Source organism: Oncorhynchus mykiss, chromosome 8 (assembly GCF_057628025.1).
Source record: "Oncorhynchus mykiss isolate SJ-2025 chromosome 8, ASM5762802v1, whole genome shotgun sequence".
Lineage (NCBI taxonomy): Eukaryota > Metazoa > Chordata > Actinopteri > Salmoniformes > Salmonidae > Oncorhynchus > Oncorhynchus mykiss.
In genome coordinates, this window is record NC_143029.1 from 10,392,084 (window position 1) to 10,413,381 (window position 21,298).

A 21,298-nucleotide genomic window follows, 5' to 3' on the forward strand; every position below is an offset into this window, starting at 1 on the left:
CTAGAATAAATTAAACAGCAAGAGCCTAAAAGGGGAATGTTTAAATTTGAATAGTATGAAAAATAACACCAAAATACATTTCTAACAATAATAATGGCAGCAGGTGACAGACGATCTCACATCCTGAATCTCCAGTGAAATGTCAAAGTATTTTATGCCAGCTAGTGGTGGAGGTCTAAGATACAAAACTGATCCAGGACTATATTAAAGTGATGCTCATCCAGGTCACCTGATAAGAACATGATGTACAGATCTGAGAGATCTGCACAGTAAGACTGATCAAAGACTGTAAATCTGATCTAGTTTCAGTTTATAGCGCATTCATGTCATTTGATAAGAATCTGGGGTGCACGTCTGAGACGTAAGGTCTAAAACTGATTTGTGATCAGACTTGCCTCTATCTATCTCTCCCCCATCCCGAACGTATAAAGGTACTTAATGCACCCTGACATGCCCTGACAGAGGTACCACAAAGTGGCACTAAGCAGACATTGCAGACAGAATTAAGTTCTGAAGTCTGTTCACCGGGTTTTTCTATAGGGGCGTATGGACAGTAAGCAAGCTTCAGTATGAGTCTGTTCTGCCCATGTCAGACTTGGCTAAATCTATTTTGTACTGTAACTTGGGTTGAAGTCCTGACTTAAGAGCGTTGTGCGTCATTCAATGTTCTGAGCAAATCTCCCATTGATATCAAGGCATGATTTGTGTGGATTTTCAGGGATGAGCACACATTTCTAAAGTGAATGAATGCTCGCCCTTTAGGACAGAAGTAAGGCAACAAATCAATGTCTAGTTTTCATGTTATTATGACATAACACAAATATTACAAATCTGATCAAATTGAAATGTGGATTTTGTCCACACATTCCCAGGCACAAACACTGCAAACACAACTCCCTTCCATTTACAGTAGATGCAACCTCAGGAGGCTGAAGAAATTCAGCTTGTCACCAAAAGCACTCGCAAACTTCTACAGCACAATCGAGAGCATCCTGTCGGGCTGCATCACCGCCTGGTACGGCAACTGCTCAGCCCACAACCCGTAAGGCTCTCCAGAGGGTAGTGAGGTCTGCACAACGCATCACCGGGGGCAAACTACCTGCCCTCCAGGACACCTACACCACCCGATGTCACAGGAAGGCCATAAAGATCATCAAGGACAACAACCACTGGAGCCACTGCCTGTTCACCCCGCTATCATCCAGAAGGCGAGGTCAGTACAGGTGCATCAAAGCAGGGACCGAGAGACTGAAAAACAGCTTCTATCTCAAGGCGATCAGACTGTTGAACAGCCCCCACTAACATTGAGTGGCTGCTGCCAACATACTGACTCAACTCCAGCCATTTTAACAATGGAAATTGATGGAAAAATGTATCACTAAACACTTTAAACAATGCCACTTAATATAATGTTTACATGCCCTACATTACTCATCTCATATGTATACGTATATACTGTACTCAATATCATCTACTGCATCTTGCCATCTTTATGTAAAACATGTATCACTAGCCACTTTAAACTATGCCACTTTATGTTTATATACCCTACATTACTCATCTCGTATGTATATACTGTACTCTATACCATCTACTGCATCTTGCCTATGCCGTTCTGTACCATCACTCATTCATATATCTTTATGTACATATTCTTTATCCCTTTACACTTGTGTCTATAAGGTAGTAGTTGTGGAATTGTTAGGTTAGATTACTTGTTGGTTATTACTACATTGCCAGAACTAGAAGCACAAGCATTACGCTACACTCGCATTAACATCTGCTAACCATGTGTATGTGACAAATAAAATGTGATTTGATATGCACACAAATACACACCCAATAAACACTCTTTCTCTCTCTCATACACACATACACTGACACACACACAATACACACAGCATAGCCTAGGACCTTGTCCCTGGCTCAGCACAAACGCACACACGCACACACACACACACCCTTTCCCGGCTCACACACTTCCACTCATAAATCCTATGTGTGTTTGGGCCTTGCGCCCGTGCCTCCTCATACCTTACTGTGGATTATAAAGCTGTTACTGACAGGTGCTCAGCACTCCCCTAGCAGCAGCCAACCAGTGCGATGAATCAAAGCGAGCACTGCCAGTGAAGGCAGAGGGCAGCGTATGTGTGTCCTAGCATGGGTGTGTGGAGAGAGAGAGAGAGAGAGAGAGAGAGAGAGAGAGAGAGAGAGAGAGAGAGAGAGAGAGAGAGAGAGAGAGAGAGAGAGAGAGAGAGAGAGAGAGAGAGAGAGAGAGAGAGAGAGAGAGAGAGAGAGAGAGAGAGAGAGAGAGGCAATCTGTCCAAGGGCACTCACTTGACAGGAGAAGAGACCCTTGAGTCCCACCACTCTTCATTCCTGTAGCTGAGGCGAAGGGACAAGCAGCAAGTCTCTCACACACTGTAATTAGTGTAGTGTATTCATCACCTCTAACACTATGTTCTACATCCTGAAAAGAGTTTCCTGACAAGGAAAAAGAAGAGGTCGACAGAGAGAGGAAGATGACGGGAGATTGAGACAGAGCGAGAGAAAGAGAGGAATACGAGTGAGAGAGAGAGCCGAGGTTAGAGAGAGGGAAAAACACAGCGAGAGGGAGAGAGGGAATGTGAGAGAGGAAATACCTGAGAGTCGATCAGTTACGTAGAGGTTAGAGAGTGAGGAGGAAGAGGATAGAAGGAGAAATCTTTACATCTGTAATTAATCTTTCCTTCAGCAGGGATGGGGTGACTCAGTGGTGTGTGATTATTTATTTACAGCAGTCTCAATGCTGGGGCTATCAACACAAACAGCCTGAGGGCTGCAGGGTAAAGAAAGGTGTGACTGATTAATCAGTTAGTGCGCAGGCTGGAGAGTGAGAGAGAGAACGAGAGAGATGGAAAGAAAGAGAGACAGAGAGAGCGAGAGAGAGAGGTTCCCATCCACATGCCCTTGTGGGATACCAACTAAAGCAGTTGTACTGACTATAAAAGGTGTGTCGAGGGAAGGGGTCCTGGAGGCACTCTGCTTTAAAGACTGTCAGACGTTTTTTAGGCCTCAAAATAAGTCAAATGTCAAGATCGGTCCCTGTCCCACACCAACCAGCTATATGCCCCAAACCAAATGAACGGTAAAGATAGGCACCCAAATGAAATTAGGAAATTAGAAGGTGCATTGTGTGCAAGAGTATGAGCTGTTTATTTGTGTGTGTGTGTGTGTGTGTGTGTGTGTACTTCATGTTTGTATTAGTCTCTGTGTCTGTTGGGAACACAGTAGTGGTGGTAAGAGACGCTGAGTTGGCTCTGACTGCCCTGTGTCTCTGCATACATTAACCGTATTGACCAGCGGGGCTGCCCAGGATGGAATCAGTCAAAGAACAGATGTGGTCAGCCCGCATCGCTGAAAATGACTAACAGGCCACGGCCCTGTGCATCCCACTGGCATATTATCAGAAACAGCCTCATCCTCCATAGAGATTAGATCTATGAAACGGGACTGAAACCCAGCATATAGATGTTTTTCACAAAGACATTTTAGATGGATCATGTACTGCTTTTTTAGGGGGGGGGGGGGTCATATTTTTGGGGAGCCAATGAAAGCATCATTTTCTATCAAAATTGAATATTCCTTTCTAATTAATGCTAGTGTTCCTCAACAATTATAATTCTCAACCTCTTGTGTCCAAGGTCCACAATTATCTCAATGGTAGTACCAAGTCTACGTCCAGCAAATAGTCAGGTTTTTATTGTGTAGTATAGAAAGGGTTTCTGGTCCTTCAAGACAAAGAGATTGCGATGAGCAAATTATAGCTGACAGAATGTCTATCCACCATGACTAACCTAACTACAGTGTAGCTTATTCCAACCTGTTAACCAATCACGAGCCAAGCCTACCCTATTGACATGGCGATCAGCAGATCTGTGCAGGTGTGCAAGACACCAAGAGTCACTTACTTCCAGCGAACAGCTTGAAAGCTCATTTTGAATGTACAGTGTGTAGAAATACATGCGGGGATATCGTGGCGTCGTGGCACACAAACATTAATACCATAATCCTATGAAACAAAGCATTAGCCCATTATGCAAATTATATGAGACAGACAAGAAGATTGAGGCGCGTTTCATTTAGTTCAGCTGCCCACCTCCGGGGCAATTATGCTGGATTTGTAAGTACTGTATTGTTGAATGCACAAGGCTCAATGCAGTGTGAATATGGAATAGCAACTACCTCTCTCAAGGTCATCTCTGGGGTCTAGGAGAGCACCCGACCTCAACACTTTGGAATGGACCTCCAAAGCAAGTTGCCATGGTAGCAGGGTTGTATTTTAGAAACAAATTAAGGGGGATGGAAGGATGGAGGATGAAGAAGGGAGTGAAGTGGGGCTGTGGGATGGATTGTGAAAATTGGGGCTCTTCACTTTCGTCTATAGTAGGTTACTGGTTTATTGCTATTTTAAATCCATTGCCATTTTTCAGGAAGGGCTGAATTAAACTGTAGTATATTGTATACATTTTTTGTCAGGTTGCTTACACTGTCCATAAGAAGCGTCAACCACATTATGGTCAACAAACAACCCATTCTACTTTCAGTTGCATCCCTGATCATTTTCATATTGCATGTAGACGCTAGGCCACCGCTCCTTAAAATATTTCAGACTGATTCACCCCTGAACCTGTCGACTTCCCTCTGAGACTGTCCAGTCGCGTGGTGGAATCGAAACCCCAGGACCCAAGCAGTGTTGTGACAGTCGTCCTCCCACTTGCCGGGTTGGAGCTGGCAGTGTGGTAAAACAAGTCGTGCTAGGAAGGAGTACTCACGCTGGCATTGTCAAAACAGGACATGTGGAGGCTGTCCATGTGGAGGCTGCCCATGTAGAGCCTGCCCATGTAGAGGCTGTCCATGTGGAGGCTGTCCATGTAGAGCCTGTCCATGTAGAGGCTGTCCATGTAGAGCCTGTCCATGTAGAGGCTGTCCATGTGGAGGCTGTCCATGTAGAGGCTGTCCATGTGGAGGCTGTCCATGTAGAGCCTGTCCATGTAGAGGCTGTCCATGTGGAGAATGTCCATGTAGAGGCTTCCCATGTAGAGGCTGCCCATGTAGAGGCTGCCCATGGAGAGGCTTCCCATGTAGAGGCTGCCCATGTAGAGGCTGTCCATGTGGAGGCTGTCCATGTAGAGCCTGTCCATGTAGAGGCTGTCCATGTAGAGGCTTCCCATGTAGAGGCTTCCCATGTAGAGGCTGCCCATGTAGAGGCTGCCCATGTAGAGGCTTCCCATGTAGAGGCTTCCCATGTAGAGCCTGCCCATGTAGAGGCTTCCCATGTAGAGGCTGCCCATGTAGAGGCTGCTGATGGGGAGGTTGCCCATGTAGAGGCTGTCCATGTAGAGGCTTCCCATGTAGAGTCTGTCCATGTAGAGGATGTCCATGTAGAGTCTGTCCATGTGGAGGCTGCCCATGTAGAGTCTGTCCATGTAGAGGCTGTCCATGTAGAGACTGCCCATGTGGAGTCTGTCCATGTAGAGTCTGTCCATGTAGAGTCTGTCCATGTAGAGGCTGTCCATGTAGAGACTGCCCATGTGGAGGCTGCCCATGTAGAGTCTGTCCATGTAGAGGCTGCCCATGGGGTCCTACAGCAGAGCAGCCCTTCTCTTTAGGTCTATGTGTCAATGACAAATGCTGTTTCTCATGATTTGCTGCACTGAGAAGAAATTCACCTACGATATAGTCAGATATACACTCACCAGACAGTTTATTATGTACACCACCCCATTCACGAAAATGAGTCAAGTGGCCGTGGCTTGATATATAAAGCAGGCAGACAGGCATCGAGGCATTCAGTTACTGTTCGATTGAACATTAGAATGGGCAAAACGAGTGACCTAAGAGACTTGGTATGATTGTCGGTGCCAGGTGAGCCGGATCCACTATCTCAGAAATGGCCGCCCTCCTGGGCAAGAACGGTGCGTCAAGCAAAAAACATTCAGTCAGTGGCAGTCCTGCGGGCGAAAACAGCTTGTTAATGAGAGAGGGCTAAGGAGAATTGTGGAAGCTAAAAGGCGCAACACAAACAGACAAATAACAGCACAGTACAACAGTGGTGTGCAGAAAGGCATCTCGGAACGCACAACTCTTCGATCTTTGTCACGGACGGGCTATTGCATCAGACAACCACACCAGGTTCCATTCCTATCAGCTAAAAACAAGACGTAGTGGCTCCAGTGGGCACGTGATAACCAACACTGGACAACTGACAATTGACAAAACAATGCCTGGAACATGACAGTGAGTTCCATTTACTTTGAGTGGCCTGGTCAGTCCCCAGACCTCAACCCAATACAGTATCTTTGGGATAAGATGGAACAGGCTGTTCGCAGCATGAATGTACCGCCATCCAATCTGTAGCAACTGCGTGATGCCATTGCGTCAGCATGGACCCACGTCCCTGTGGAACGTTTACGACACCTTGTAGAATGCCCCTAAGAATTCCAGCTGTTCTGTGGGCAAGGGGGGTGGTCTGACCGAGTACTAGAAGGGTGTACCTAATAAACTGTCCGGTGAGTGTATGTCCTAACTCCCTTAAGCTGAATTCCCATTCTTCGAAATGCACCGAAATCCAACAAGATGTGCGCTATAGCACACACAGTGCATAAACCAGTTGGATGCGTCCAAGTTCTTGCCTATGTATAATGTGTCAGCTACTGTATCTCCAATAAGTCAGTGTGTGTCAGATAGGTATATGATCTATCTGTTTCGGATGATCCATCCCTCGCAGGACGGTTCACTCCCAGGCATTTGCCCTGGCATGGCTCTCAAAATCTGCTCGGCAGTGCAAAAATCCAATCTGCTGGGAGAGAGAGGTTTTATGACTGTAATGGTAATCTAACCTTCAAAGATTTACAGATAAAAGGAGAGTGGTTCTCTCTCTCTCTCTCTCTCTCTCTCTCGCTCTCTCTCTCTCTCTCTCTCTCTCTCGTTCTCTGTGTCTTTAGAAAAGGCTGCCCGGGATGACTTTGATGTGATCGTAGGTTTAATACTTAAGGCTCTCTGTCTCTCGCCTGGTGATTTCTGAAGGGCTTTTCCTTTGGTATGTGCTGTAACATTTTAAGGGTGGAGGGGCTTTGAGAGACAGCACTGGTGATGGAAAACACTTTCTAGAAATTCTCTGTGAAGCGGCTTCTGTGTGCTTTGTGGCATTGTATATCTGTGTTGTTAATGTCACTCGTATGTCATGCTTTTTTTCCCGCACAGACCTTCTTCCTCCTAAAAATCTATTATCCTACCAATTTTCCACTGTAGCTTTACTCTGTAGCTTTACTCTGTAGTTTTACTCTGGCTTTCAAAGCACTTAAAAGTAGAAATCATTTTGAGTGCTCTCATCTATGAAAAGCACTTTCCTCCATCCACCTCTGTAGTATTTATCCTATTCACATCATGATATTGTGCAAAATGTTTCTCATACCGCATACTCCTATCATACCAACTGTCCATTTCAGTTTCCACCTGGTTATATGGGATGTTACACCATATAGGTTCTATAACCTGAACCATATAGGTTCTATAACCTAACCTGCACCATATAGGTTCTATAACCTAACCTGCACCATATAGGTTCTATAACCTAACCTGCACCATATAGGTTCTATAACCTAACCTACACCATATAGGTTCTATAACCTAACCTACACTATATAGGTTATATAACCTAACCTACACCATATAGGTTCTATAACATAACCTACACCATATAGGTTCTATAACCTAACCTGCACCATATAGGTTCTATAACCTAACCTGCACCATATAAGTTCTATAACCTAACCTATATAAACCATATAGGTTCTATAACCTAACCTATATAAACCATATAGGCTCTATAACCTAACCTGCACCATATAGGTTCTATAACCTAACCTGCACCATATAGGTTCTATAACCTAACCTATATAAACCATATAGGTTCTATAACCTAACCTATATAAACCATATAGGTTCTATAACCTAACTTGCATCATATAGGTTCTATAACATAACCTACACCATATAGGTTATATAACCTAACCTATATAAACCATATAGGTTCTATAACCTAACCTGCACCATATAGGTTCCATAACCTAACCTGCACCATATAGGTTCTATAACCTAACCTGCACCATATAGGTTCTATAACCTAACCTATATAAACCATATAGGCTTTATAACCTAACCTGCACCATATAGGTTCTATAACCTAACCTATATAAACCATATAGGCTCTATAACCTAACCTGCACCATATAGGTTCTATAACCTAACCTGCACCATATAGGTTCCATAACCTAACCTGCACCATATAGGTTCTATAACCTAACCTGCACCATATAGGTTCTATAACCTAACCTGCACCATATAGGTTCTATAACCTAACCTGCACCATATAGGTTCTATAACCTAACCTGCACCATATAGGTTCTATAACCTAACCTATATAAACCATATAGGCTCTATAACCTAACCTGCACCATATAGGTTCTATAACCTAACTTGCATCATATAGGTTCTATAACCTAACCTGCACCATATAGGTTCTATAACCTAACCTATATAAACCATATAGGCTCTATAACCTAACCTGCACCATATAGGTTCTATAACCTAACCTATATAAACCATATAGGCTCTATAACCTAACCTGCACCATATAGGTTCTATAACCTAACCTGCACCATATAGGTTCTATAACCTAACCTATATAAACAATATAGGTTCTATAACCTAACCTATATAAACCATATAGGCTCTATAACCTAGCCTGCACCATATAGGTTCTATAACCTAACCTGCACCATATAGGTTCTATAACCTAACCTATATAAACCATATAGGTTCTATAACCTAACCTACACCATATAGGTTCTATAACCGAACCTATATAAACTATATAGGTTCTATAACCTAACCTGCACCATATAGGTGCTATAACCTAACCTGCACCATATAGGTTCTATAACCTAACCTATATAAACCATATAGGTTCTATAACCTAACCTATATAAACCATATAACCTAACCTGCACCATATAGGTTCTATAACCTAACCTGCACCATATAGGTTCTATAACCTAACCTACACCATATAGGCTCTATAACCTAACCTGCACCATATAGGTTCTATAACCTAACCTACACCATATAGGTTCTATAACCTAACCTATATAAACCATATAGGTTCTATAACCTAACCTGCACCATATAGGTTCTATAACCTAACCTACACCATATAGGTTCTATAACCTAACCTATATAAACCATATAGGTTCTATAACCTAACCTGCACCAAATAGGTTCTATAACCTAACCTGCATCATATAGGTTCTATAACCTAACATATAGGTTCAATAAAATAACCTGCACCATATAGGTTCTATAACCTAACCTATATAAACCATATAGGTTCTATAACCTAACCTATATAAACCATATAGGTTCTATAACCTAACCTGCACCATATAGGTTCTATAACCTAACCTACACCATATAGGTTCTATAACCTAACCTATATAAAAAATATAGGTTCTATAACCTAACCTATATAAACCATATAGGTTCTATAACCTAACCTGCACCATATAGGTTCTATAACCTAACCTGCACCATATAGGTTCTATAACCTAACCTGCATCATATAGGTTCTATAACCTAACCTGCATCATATAGGCTCTATAACCTAAACCCACACCATATAGGTTCTATAACCTAACCTGCACCATATAGGTTATATAAACTAAACCTACACCATATAGGTTCTATAACCTAACCTGCACCATATAGGTTCTATAACCTAACCTATATGAACCATATAGGTTCTATAACCTAACCTGCACCATATAGGTTATATAACCTAACCTGCATCATATAGGTTCTATAACCTAACCTATATAAACCATATAGGTTCTATAACCTTACCTATATACACCATATAGGTTCTATAACCTAACCTGCACCATATAGGTTCTATAACCTAACCTGCATCATATAGGTTCTATAACCTAACCTGCACCATATTGGTTCTATAACCTTACCTATATAAACCATATAGGTTCTATAACCTTACCTATATAAACCATATAGGTTCTATAACCTAACCTGCACCATATAGGTTATATAACCTAACCTGCATCATATAGGTTCTATAACATAACCTACACCATATAGGTTCTATAACCTAACCTGCACCATATTGGTTCTATAACCTTACCTATATAAACCATATAGGTTCTATAACATAACCTACACCATATAGGTTCTATAACATAACCTACACCATATAGGTTCTATAACCTAACCTGCATCATATAGGTTCTATAACCTAACCTGCATCATATAGGTTCTATAACCTAACCTGCACCATATTGGTTCTATAACCTTACCTATATAAACCATATAGGTTCTATAACCTTACCTGCACCATATAGGTTATATAACCTAACCTGCATCATATAGGTTCTATAACCTAACTTGCATCATATAGGTTCTATAACATAACCTACACCATATAGGTTCTATAACCTAACCTATATAAACCATATAGGTTCTATAACCTAACCTGCACCATATAGGTTCCATAACCTAACCTGCACCATATAGGTTCTATAACCTAACCTGCACCATATAGGTTCTATAACCTAACCTATATAAACCATATAGGCTTTATAACCTAACCTGCACCATATAGGTTCTATAACCTAACCTATATAAACCATATAGGCTCTATAACCTAACCTGCACCATATAGGTTCTATAACCTAACCTGCATCATATAGGTTCCATAACCTAACCTGCACCATATAGGTTCTATAACCTAACCTGCACCATATAGGTTCTATAACCTAACCTGCACCATATAGGTTCTATAACCTAACCTGCACCATATAGGTTCTATAACCTAACCTATATAAACCATATAGGCTCTATAACCTAACCTGCACCATATAGGTTCTATAACCTAACTTGCATCATATAGGTTCTATAACCTAACCTGCACCATATAGGTTCTATAACCTAACCTATATAAACCATATAGGCTCTATAACCTAACCTGCACCATATAGGTTCTATAACCTAACCTATATAAACCATATAGGCTCTATAACCTAACCTGCACCATATAGGTTCTATAACCTAACCTGCACCATATAGGTTCTATAACCTAACCTATATAAACAATATAGGTTCTATAACCTAACCTATATAAACCATATAGGCTCTATAACCTAGCCTGCACCATATAGGTTCTATAACCTAACCTGCACCATATAGGTTCTATAACCTAACCTATATAAACCATATAGGTTCTATAACCTAACCTACACCATATAGGTTCTATAACCGAACCTATATAAACTATATAGGTTCTATAACCTAACCTGCACCATATAGGTGCTATAACCTAACCTGCACCATATAGGTTCTATAACCTAACCTATATAAACCATATAGGTTCTATAACCTAACCTATATAAACCATATAACCTAACCTGCACCATATAGGTTCTATAACCTAACCTGCACCATATAGGTTCTATAACCTAACCTACACCATATAGGCTCTATAACCTAACCTGCACCATATAGGTTCTATAACCTAACCTACACCATATAGGTTCTATAACCTAACCTATATAAACCATATAGGTTCTATAACCTAACCTGCACCATATAGGTTCTATAACCTAACCTACACCATATAGGTTCTATAACCTAACCTATATAAACCATATAGGTTCTATAACCTAACCTGCACCAAATAGGTTCTATAACCTAACCTGCATCATATAGGTTCTATAACCTAACATATAGGTTCAATAAAATAACCTGCACCATATAGGTTCTATAACCTAACCTATATAAACCATATAGGTTCTATAACCTAACCTATATAAACCATATAGGTTCTATAACCTAACCTGCACCATATAGGTTCTATAACCTAACCTACACCATATAGGTTCTATAACCTAACCTATATAAAAAATATAGGTTCTATAACCTAACCTATATGAACCATATAGGTTCTATAACCTAACCTGCACCATATAGGTTCTATAACCTAACCTGCACCATATAGGTTCTATAACCTAACCTGCATCATATAGGTTCTATAACCTAACCTGCATCATATAGGCTCTATAACCTAAACCCACACCATATAGGTTCTATAACCTAACCTGCACCATATAGGTTATATAAACTAAACCTACACCATATAGGTTCTATAACCTAACCTGCACCATATAGGTTCTATAACCTAACCTATATGAACCATATAGGTTCTATAACCTAACCTGCACCATATAGGTTATATAACCTAACCTGCATCATATAGGTTCTATAACCTAACCTATATAAACCATATAGGTTCTATAACCTTACCTATATACACCATATAGGTTCTATAACCTAACCTGCACCATATAGGTTCTATAACCTAACCTGCATCATATAGGTTCTATAACCTAACCTGCACCATATTGGTTCTATAACCTTACCTATATAAACCATATAGGTTCTATAACCTTACCTATATAAACCATATAGGTTCTATAACCTAACCTGCACCATATAGGTTATATAACCTAACCTGCATCATATAGGTTCTATAACATAACCTACACCATATAGGTTCTATAACCTAACCTGCACCATATTGGTTCTATAACCTTACCTATATAAACCATATAGGTTCTATAACATAACCTACACCATATAGGTTCTATAACATAACCTACACCATATAGGTTCTATAACCTAACCTGCATCATATAGGTTCTATAACCTAACCTGCATCATATAGGTTCTATAACCTAACCTGCACCATATTGGTTCTATAACCTTACCTATATAAACCATATAGGTTCTATAACCTTACCTGCACCATATAGGTACTATAACCTAACCTGCACCATATAGGTTCTATAACCTAACCTGCACCATATAGGTTCTCTAACCTAACCTGCACCATATAGGTTCTATAACCTAACCTGTATCATATAGGTTCTCTAACCTAACCTGCACCATATAGGTTCTATAACCTAACCTACACCATATAGGCTCTATAACCTAACCTGCACCATATAGGTTCTATAACCTAACCTGCACCATATAGGTTCTAAAACCTAAACCTACACCATATAGGTTCTATAACTGAACCTGCACCATATAGGTTCTATAACCTAACCTATATGAACCATATAGGTTCTATAACCTAACCTATATAAACCATATAGGTTCTATAACCTAACCTGCACCATATAGGTTCTATAACCTAACCTGCACCATATAGGTTCTAAAACCTAAACCTACACCATATAGGTTCTATAACTGAACCTGCACCATATAGGTTCTATAACCTAACCTATATGAACCATATAGGTTCTATAACCTAACCTATATAAACCATATAGGTTCTATAACCTAACCTGCACCATATAGGTTCTATAACCTAACCTATATGAACCATATAGGTTCTATAACCTAACCTATATAAACCATATAGGTTCTATAACCTAACCTGCACCATATAGGTTCTATAACCTAACCTGCACCATATAGGTTCTATAACCTAACCTATATAAACCATATAGGTTCTCTTGTACCTCCTTTTGTTGGATTTCGTTGAAAGAATATAGAGCCCATATGCACGCACTCACAACCAGCACACGCACGTACACACACACACACACACACACACACACACACACACACACACACACACACACACACACACACAGACACTCACACACACACACACGCACAGAATCCAGAGTAGTGGTATTGTGAAGGGTGTCAGTTCAGCCTTCTCCCCTTCTCCTCCATGCTTGTTGTTGACCTTTCAGTAGAGAATGCCTCGCCTACTTGCTGAAATAGATCCTATCTGATAATCTGGCCACCTGCTGAAATGGTGTCGAAGTGGTCTTTGCGTGGGCAGGTTCTACTCTTTCTTTGAAGTGGTAGGCTACTTTGAACTAGAGCTTTGGCTGATGGGAAATATAGCACGATAAGATCACGACTACAGCTGACTGTACAGCCTAATACATCCAGGCCTACAAGAAACTAGGGGAATACATATTTATGATTTACGTAGTTAGATTTTGTCCTGCTATTGTTGTCTGTCTAACTCAAATCCAAAATCAATTTCAGTTTCCAATGAAAATCGGAGTCAAAATACAGACAGACACAGTTGCAATTTTTAGAACTGGAAAAAGAGTGTGGAGGCATTGTCAAAGTCCCAAGTGGCACCCTAATCCCTACATAGTGGACCAGAGCCCATAGGGCCCTTGTCAAAAGTAGTGCACTATATAGGGAATACGTTGCCATTAGCTACGCATAATTGTCAGACACAAACTAGCAACTCTATATTAATCCCTGAGACAAAGATTCATGACAAGTGTGTCAATCTCACCCGGATGAAAATAGTAGTCCAACAAATAAAGACTGGAGCATACGAGTGAATGTTACGCTTGACATTTGAGGTATGTTCTCTTACACTAGATAAAGATTATTATTCCACAGTGCTGGGAGAAAATATCCTCAGTGTCAGAGTGTGAAATCAAGTTTCCTTGGTTCGCTCAGGTATTTACTTTGTCTCTGTCTTCTCTCTGTCTTCTTACCCTTCTTTCTGGATGCACTCTAAACAACCTCCGAATACTACAACGTAGGAAGTTAACCTTGTCACCATGTAGACTGCTCAAACTTCATTCTGGACAGAAAAGTTCAGTCTGAGGCTTTCATTTTAGGTTGTTATGCTTTTAGTTTCCAATGTCGTGTTCCAGAGCTAAGGAACATCTGCATCATCATTTCCATAGTCTGTCGAATAGTAGCTAATGTGTGAAAATTATATATAAATTACTTATCTCCCCACTCCAAGTGACTAACCCAGGCATCCATCACTGACATCTTCGGCTAGGGCTACAAGCAATACTGGCAATATATATGGATTGCCAGCAGCGACAGAGTATTTTGGTAGCCTGGGAAAAGGCTCAGAGATTTTGACAAGAACACTACTGGAGGGCTGAATAAGTAATGGGGCAGACTGTATCCTGCCTTCCCCTTGGAAGTGGAGAAGGAGACTAAGGCTTAGATTTCATCTGCACCGAGGAAGATCTGCGTTATAGCGCGATTGGCATTTAAAGATTTAGTATATAGATTTTGTATATTTAGTATATAGTATATAGCCTTAAAACAACCAGATGGGGGGAGGGAATGTGTTGAGTCTCTGGTCATGTAACTAGTTTGAGGAAACTAGGCGTATGTCGCACATCACTACTTTACAGGAGAGGCATTTGAAAGTAAACAAGTATTTTCTTATCAAAATGATTTTTTGGGGGCAGAAATGCCTTCTGGAACATATGAACTTTCCTGTGCTTTATAACAAACTTGTATTCTATCCGTAAATACCAGTAAAACTGTTGAAATTACAAGCCTAGTTGGTTTAGCCACGGAAGAGACAGGGACTTTCCTGCTAGCCATGATTTGCTGAGATAATGGATGGTCTGGACGCAGCATGCTTCTGTCTATAACGTGAGCTGCTCATTATGTGTTGATAGTCATTTCTACTGCACAGTTTTTAAAGATATAACGTTAGCCATCAAGAACTATTTATTTTGTATTTATTTTTATTTCACCTTTATTTAACCAGGTAGGCTAGTTGAGAACAAGTTCTCATTTGCAACTGTGACCTGGCCAAAAGTTTTTCTACATTTCTCAACAACATTGAGGCCCTGAATTTAGCAGACTCTATCGACAGATCAGTTGGAATAAAGTGATGGGCTACTTTCTGCATACACCACGGTCAGTGTGAACCAATGTTACTTGACACAACACTGGCCAAACAAAACAGAGTTGAATAGTTCCAGCTACCTGCAGATTCATACTACAGCTATGACAATTTTGTATTGGTAGTAGTGTAAATTGGGATTATTCCGGTTCATTGTTTAGCTAGCCAGCTATCTAGCTACATGTCTAAACAAGACTCTACATGTCTAAACAAGAGAGATGATCACATGACCCATCAAGATAGCCAGTTATGTCTGGGGGTGGTTACGACCATCTATTCTATTTAATGAACATGTGTACTTAGCTAGATGTGGCCGGGGAGTTGATTATAGCATTTCCTTCACATGACCATTCAATTTAGACAAGTGTGTCTAGGTAAGGGTCATCTAATAATGATAAAATATTTATATCTGTACACTTTCTGTTTTTGATAGTGCTACTATGCAAGTAATCATTTCATTGTACTGTTTACACCTTCTGAATCCTGTGCATGTGACAAATAAATGTAGAATTGATTTGATATAGTGTGTGTTTACCAGAGACGTTAATGTGAAGAATAACATGACCTGCACCAAAGCCAGATTAGGATATAGGCCAAGGACTAGATAACATGGATTTGTTATCTGGAGTTTGTACTTATTGTAGGCTACTACTTTTACCACTTTTAGTCTTGAAATATGTGGTTGTTTACTAAACTACTCACTCTGTTTAGCACATGGCCTCATGTGAATCCTTAAAGAGGTGGGTGGGGCTAAGGCATAAGAGGGTGTGAACAATGCTGAATGGATGTAGACAAAGAAGAGGTCTCCAGTAGGAATACCAAAACACAAAACATTCAAGTGCCATTTTCTCAAAAGTGAGGATAGAAGTTTATCAGCTTTCGAGGCAGAATTACTTTCCCATTGTTTCTCAACAGCAGTGTTTGATATACCATTTTCTAGCTCTGAGTCTCTACTTTAATCCAATGTAAAAATCTGAATTTCAAATTTTGCTACATAAGACCGAATCGAGGCTGTTGGTCACATATGCCCTATTGGATGGGTCCAATCCAAGACAGAGGTGGATATAACCATTATTTGTATGATGTGTAGCAGGTTTGGGGTCAATTCGAATTGAGGGCAGTCAATTTAGGAAGTGGTTTAAATGTAAAAATGTAAAAACTCTTCAATTGAATGAGTCATTGAAAATATATGCAATTTTTTTATTATTGAATTGAAATTTCAGTTCACTTCCTGAATTGACTGCCCTGATATGTGGAAAGAGGCAGCAGTTTCAAAGTGGATTGCGTCATCGATCAAGCCACAAGTTCACAAGTCTCTGAAATCTACATATGCATATATCACCCACAAGGCTCTTTGGTATAAAGTATGGCTTTGACTTACCTGATGAAGAACGAGGCTGCAGCGGAGGGTGTGTGGCTGGTTTGGGTGGGGGTGGGCTGGGGCTGGGGTACGGTAGGAGTGATGGTGGCATAGTCGTAGATGGGGCTCCCAGGGGCAATGGGCATGTAGTTCCTGTATGGGTCAGGAGCCAAGCCCTGCGTCTGGACAGGGAGAGAAGAGGGAGGGGGTGGGTGGGTGGGGAGAGAGAGATGGAGAGAGAGACATGAGCATCAACCAATGTGACAAAAAAAAGTATAAAAATTCTGCATCCAACTTAAAACCTGTCTACGATACTGGTTCCCAATTGGGAATCAACCCTCCCACGTGCAGCTGGAACGGTGGCGCATGGAACGCAAAAATATTCTTAAAAATATTTAACCTCCACACATTAACAAGTCCAATAGCTCAAATGAAAGATAAACATCTTGTTCATTTAGCCAGCAAGTCAGATTTCTAAAATGTTTTACGGCGAAAACATAGCACATATATATGTAAAACCACCACCAGACACAGCTCATTTCAATAGCCAAAACATGCAATCAACAAACGCAGGATTAAAAAATAAATCGCTCACTAACCTTTTGAAAATCTTCATCAGATGACAGTAATATGACATATTACACAGTACATATTTTTTTTTTTCAATAATATGCCATTTATATCCATAAATGTCCATTTACAGTGAGTTCACCTTCAGAAATTACTCAAAAACGCCCGCAGGAAATCTATGTAGCGCGGCAAGATAACGTAAAATAGACATCATAAACTTTGACTAAATATACATGTTCTACATATAGTTAGAAAGATACACTGCTTCTTTATGCAACCGCTGTGTTAGATTTATTTTTAACGTTACAGAAATCGCACACTATTCCATATGCTGAGACAGCGCTCAGTTCCAAGCTACATTTCCACGTAATGTTGGAGTCAACAGAAACACAGATTTAAGCATAAATATTCCCTTACCTTCGATGGTCTTCGTTCAGAATGTTCTGGAAGGCTTCATACTTACCCAATACATCGTTTGGTTTCAAGTCTTGCGTCTTTGTATTAGCTACTGCTAATAACATCAGCTGAAATGCACCCAAAACGTCCTCTGGTCCGGATAAGTTGCGCATCAAAACTTCAAAATTACACATTATATGTCGACTAAACAGGTCAAACTAAGTGCAGAAGCAAGCTTTATGATGTTTTAGACGTGCAAAACAAACTTCAATTCAATCGCCCATCGTCTGCCCTTCTCTTCAGTGCTGGAAACAAAGGAATGACTGTGACCAATTCGCGCCCTGACGCACAGCCTATTCTCTCGTGGCACGCACTAATTTCACTCCCATAGGGTCAATTCTCGCGCGATTTGAACGGTTTGAAGCTCTAATGAAAGAGGACATCTAGCGGAAGAGATAGAAAGTGTCCCCAGAATCATAGCTGGTTGGGAGGGGTGGGGGCATGACGTCAAAGTTGCTCCAACTTTCATGGCCACAGAAACTAGTTTGGAAGAATGCCTGCCCTGTGAGTTCTGCTATACTTACAGACATAATTCCAACGGTTTTAGAATCTTTAGAGTGTTTTCTATCCAATAATAATTTTTATTTGCATATATTAACAATTTTTGAAAGATTTTTTTTCCAGTTTACTAGGGGTACCCAATCTCTCCAAAGGGGGCGTATATCTGCCATATCCTCAACAGGTTAAATGTGTATGACCATGACTTGCTTTCAACAAACCAAAACATTTAGTGAAGTAAAAAACAAACATTGCAAGATAATTGCATGTTTTCAAAAAAAAACTAAACAAATTGCATAATATGCTCTCACAGGTCAGAGAAGACTGTTGGGGAACTCAGTTGAGCGACTGCTTTGGTTGATGTGGCTCCTGCATTTGTGAGCAGGAGTACCAAAAAGCTTAGGGAAAACTCATCACACAGGCCACTCCACAGCAGGAAATGACCTGTGTAACAATGCTACCGTTCGTTGTCACTCCATTTGCTGCAGCTGCAGGTTGGTAATCTTGGTCCTTTACTCTCACTGCTCACTGCTAGTCATTAGCTTATTAGCTTTGGTCGTTAGCTTTGGTCATTAGCTTTGGCCTGATTACCGACTCACACTGTGCTGCAATATGGTTAGCGTTGAAAACCTGATAGAGTCCCATCCACTATCACTTGTTCTAATCATCTGTGACTAAAATATGAGATGACATAGGATATGTAATTCAACCAGATTGACGTGCAATATGAGAATGACTGAACTTTTGAGTGTTGGACAAAACACAGCAGTCGTTTGTATGCCATTTGATTTAACAGAGATAAACCACTTGTGCCAATCATCTCATAGGCTACTGTATGTTCACAAGTCAACGCAGCCCTTCCCACAATCTCCATTTGGCCTTGTTCTTTCAAATGAGCCAGATGCATCTCTTAATGTGCTGTCTGCTTTCTGGTGACGCCTGTTGTTGTGGATGTGACATTTTTCTCTTTCTCTTTCTGTTTCATTTTTGTCTTTTAATTTCTCTCTCTCTCTCTCATCCCTTTAGTCTATAAGGAAATGAAGAAACTGGGGCAGGCATCCACTCTGTACTCATCACAGTGGATTATCGTGGCGATGTCTGCGGAGTGCCGACATTTGGCGGGGAGTCCATTATTCAGTTCTTTGACTGCAGCGTTGGCGCGGCAGCTAACAGGATTACAGAGACGCACGCCGTTCGCCCCTCCACGGAAGCGCCGCCACACAGAGAGAGGACGGAAGTAGTCAACAACAAAAAGCTGCCACACTGACACAGCCAAGACGCCCCCAGCTGCCACATTGTCACAGATGCCCCCTTATTGCTCTTAAAGTGATTCTAGGTCTCTAAGTAAAAGAAGGGCCAGTACCTGGTAGTAGTATATGTAAAATGTATGTTAATACAGACAACTATAATTGTTGATGGCTAGCAATTTGATCTACTGCAGGGGCTGGCAACAGGCGGCCAGCGGACCAATTACCGGCCCCGGAGTGATTTCTTTTGGCCCCCCAAAGTGGCATTTTTGACTGTAAAATGAGTTTAATTCAGGAAACTGTTCCCAAGTATTCCCATGAATAAAAAAAAGAGACGTGGTCGTGTCTCAATGTAATAAAGGAATTAAATGATTGTTTTTATCAAATACAACCTCTTTTTTGGGCTTAGTTGTGGTCAATTTGCAGTGTACAAATTATTATCATTGTGTTCTACCGAACCACCTTCTCTGACAAAAATCGGCCCGCGACTGAACCTAGTTGCCTACCCCCGATCTACTGCTTTTCTGTTGGCAGTAACAGAGAAATTGACTCAAACATAACAGTGGTCAGGGACTCATCATTTCTCATAGGTCAAGTTCTATTTTCCTTAAAATTGTTCCAATCCTAATGAAAAGAACAGTATTTTGGGGGAGTTCTTCCTAACAAACAGGGTCTTCCCCCAATCTATATATAGTATTTGCATTGAGATAATTTATAGAATTAAATACCTTATGAAAAAGGTAGAGCAACCTGTTATTTCTTTGTTAATCTTTGGCATGTTACATCATCATCACCCCCCCCAATCACCCTCCCCTCAATCATCCCCCACAATCACCCCCCACAAAGACTGCAAACATACGTATCTATATGGTTGTTGAAGCATGTCTACAGTACAAACAACAACAGTATTTGTTTGGTAACTTGTTTATCCACCCCAAGGGTAAACCATCTGCCGACTACACCTGATAGCAGTGCTATTTATATAACCCCTAACAGGAGCGCACTAGTCTGACAGACACATGTGACCATGGGAAGAGGCACCTTCAGTATGGCTTCAAAGGTGCCCTTCGTGACACACTCGCATTTTAATCATCTCCAGGGTGCCACTCATAGACGCTGTAGCACGTTTTTTTCTCATTCTATAGCATGGCAGTTTGAGTGAGCGTACCTGTACGTGACACGCGTGTACTTAAACTACATATAAGATAATGGCAACAAGTAACTCAGATGCATTACGCTTCGCTATTTTTGTTTCCGAGCTTCAATGGAAGTCACAGTGAATAAGCCACGAGGAGGAATGTTGCAACTTGGAAGTCAGACCCAAATGGCTGATGGGTAGATAACGAGCTGTAGATT

General features: G+C 40.8%; 1 protein-coding gene and 1 long non-coding RNA gene across 3 annotated transcripts in view; one reads left to right on the top strand and one right to left on the bottom strand.

The window, feature by feature from the left end:
- The window catches only part of LOC149981385 (uncharacterized), a 35,978-nt gene extending 15,642 nt beyond the window's left edge, over nt 1–20,336 (top strand). Inside the window, exon 2 of the long non-coding RNA XR_016497593.1 lies at nt 19,722–20,336. This is a non-coding gene — a long non-coding RNA (uncharacterized LOC149981385). The remainder of the gene's footprint in view (nt 1–19,721) is intronic.
- Nucleotides 1–21,298, bottom strand: part of kif26aa (kinesin family member 26Aa) — a 168,869-nt gene that overhangs the window by 78,170 nt on the left and 69,401 nt on the right. For both annotated transcript variants that reach the window (XM_090242540.1, XM_090242542.1), the window contains exon 4: nt 17,193–17,353. In XM_090242540.1, the coding sequence (XP_090098666.1) occupies nt 17,193–17,353 (161 nt within the window). The remainder of the gene's footprint in view (nt 1–17,192; nt 17,354–21,298) is intronic.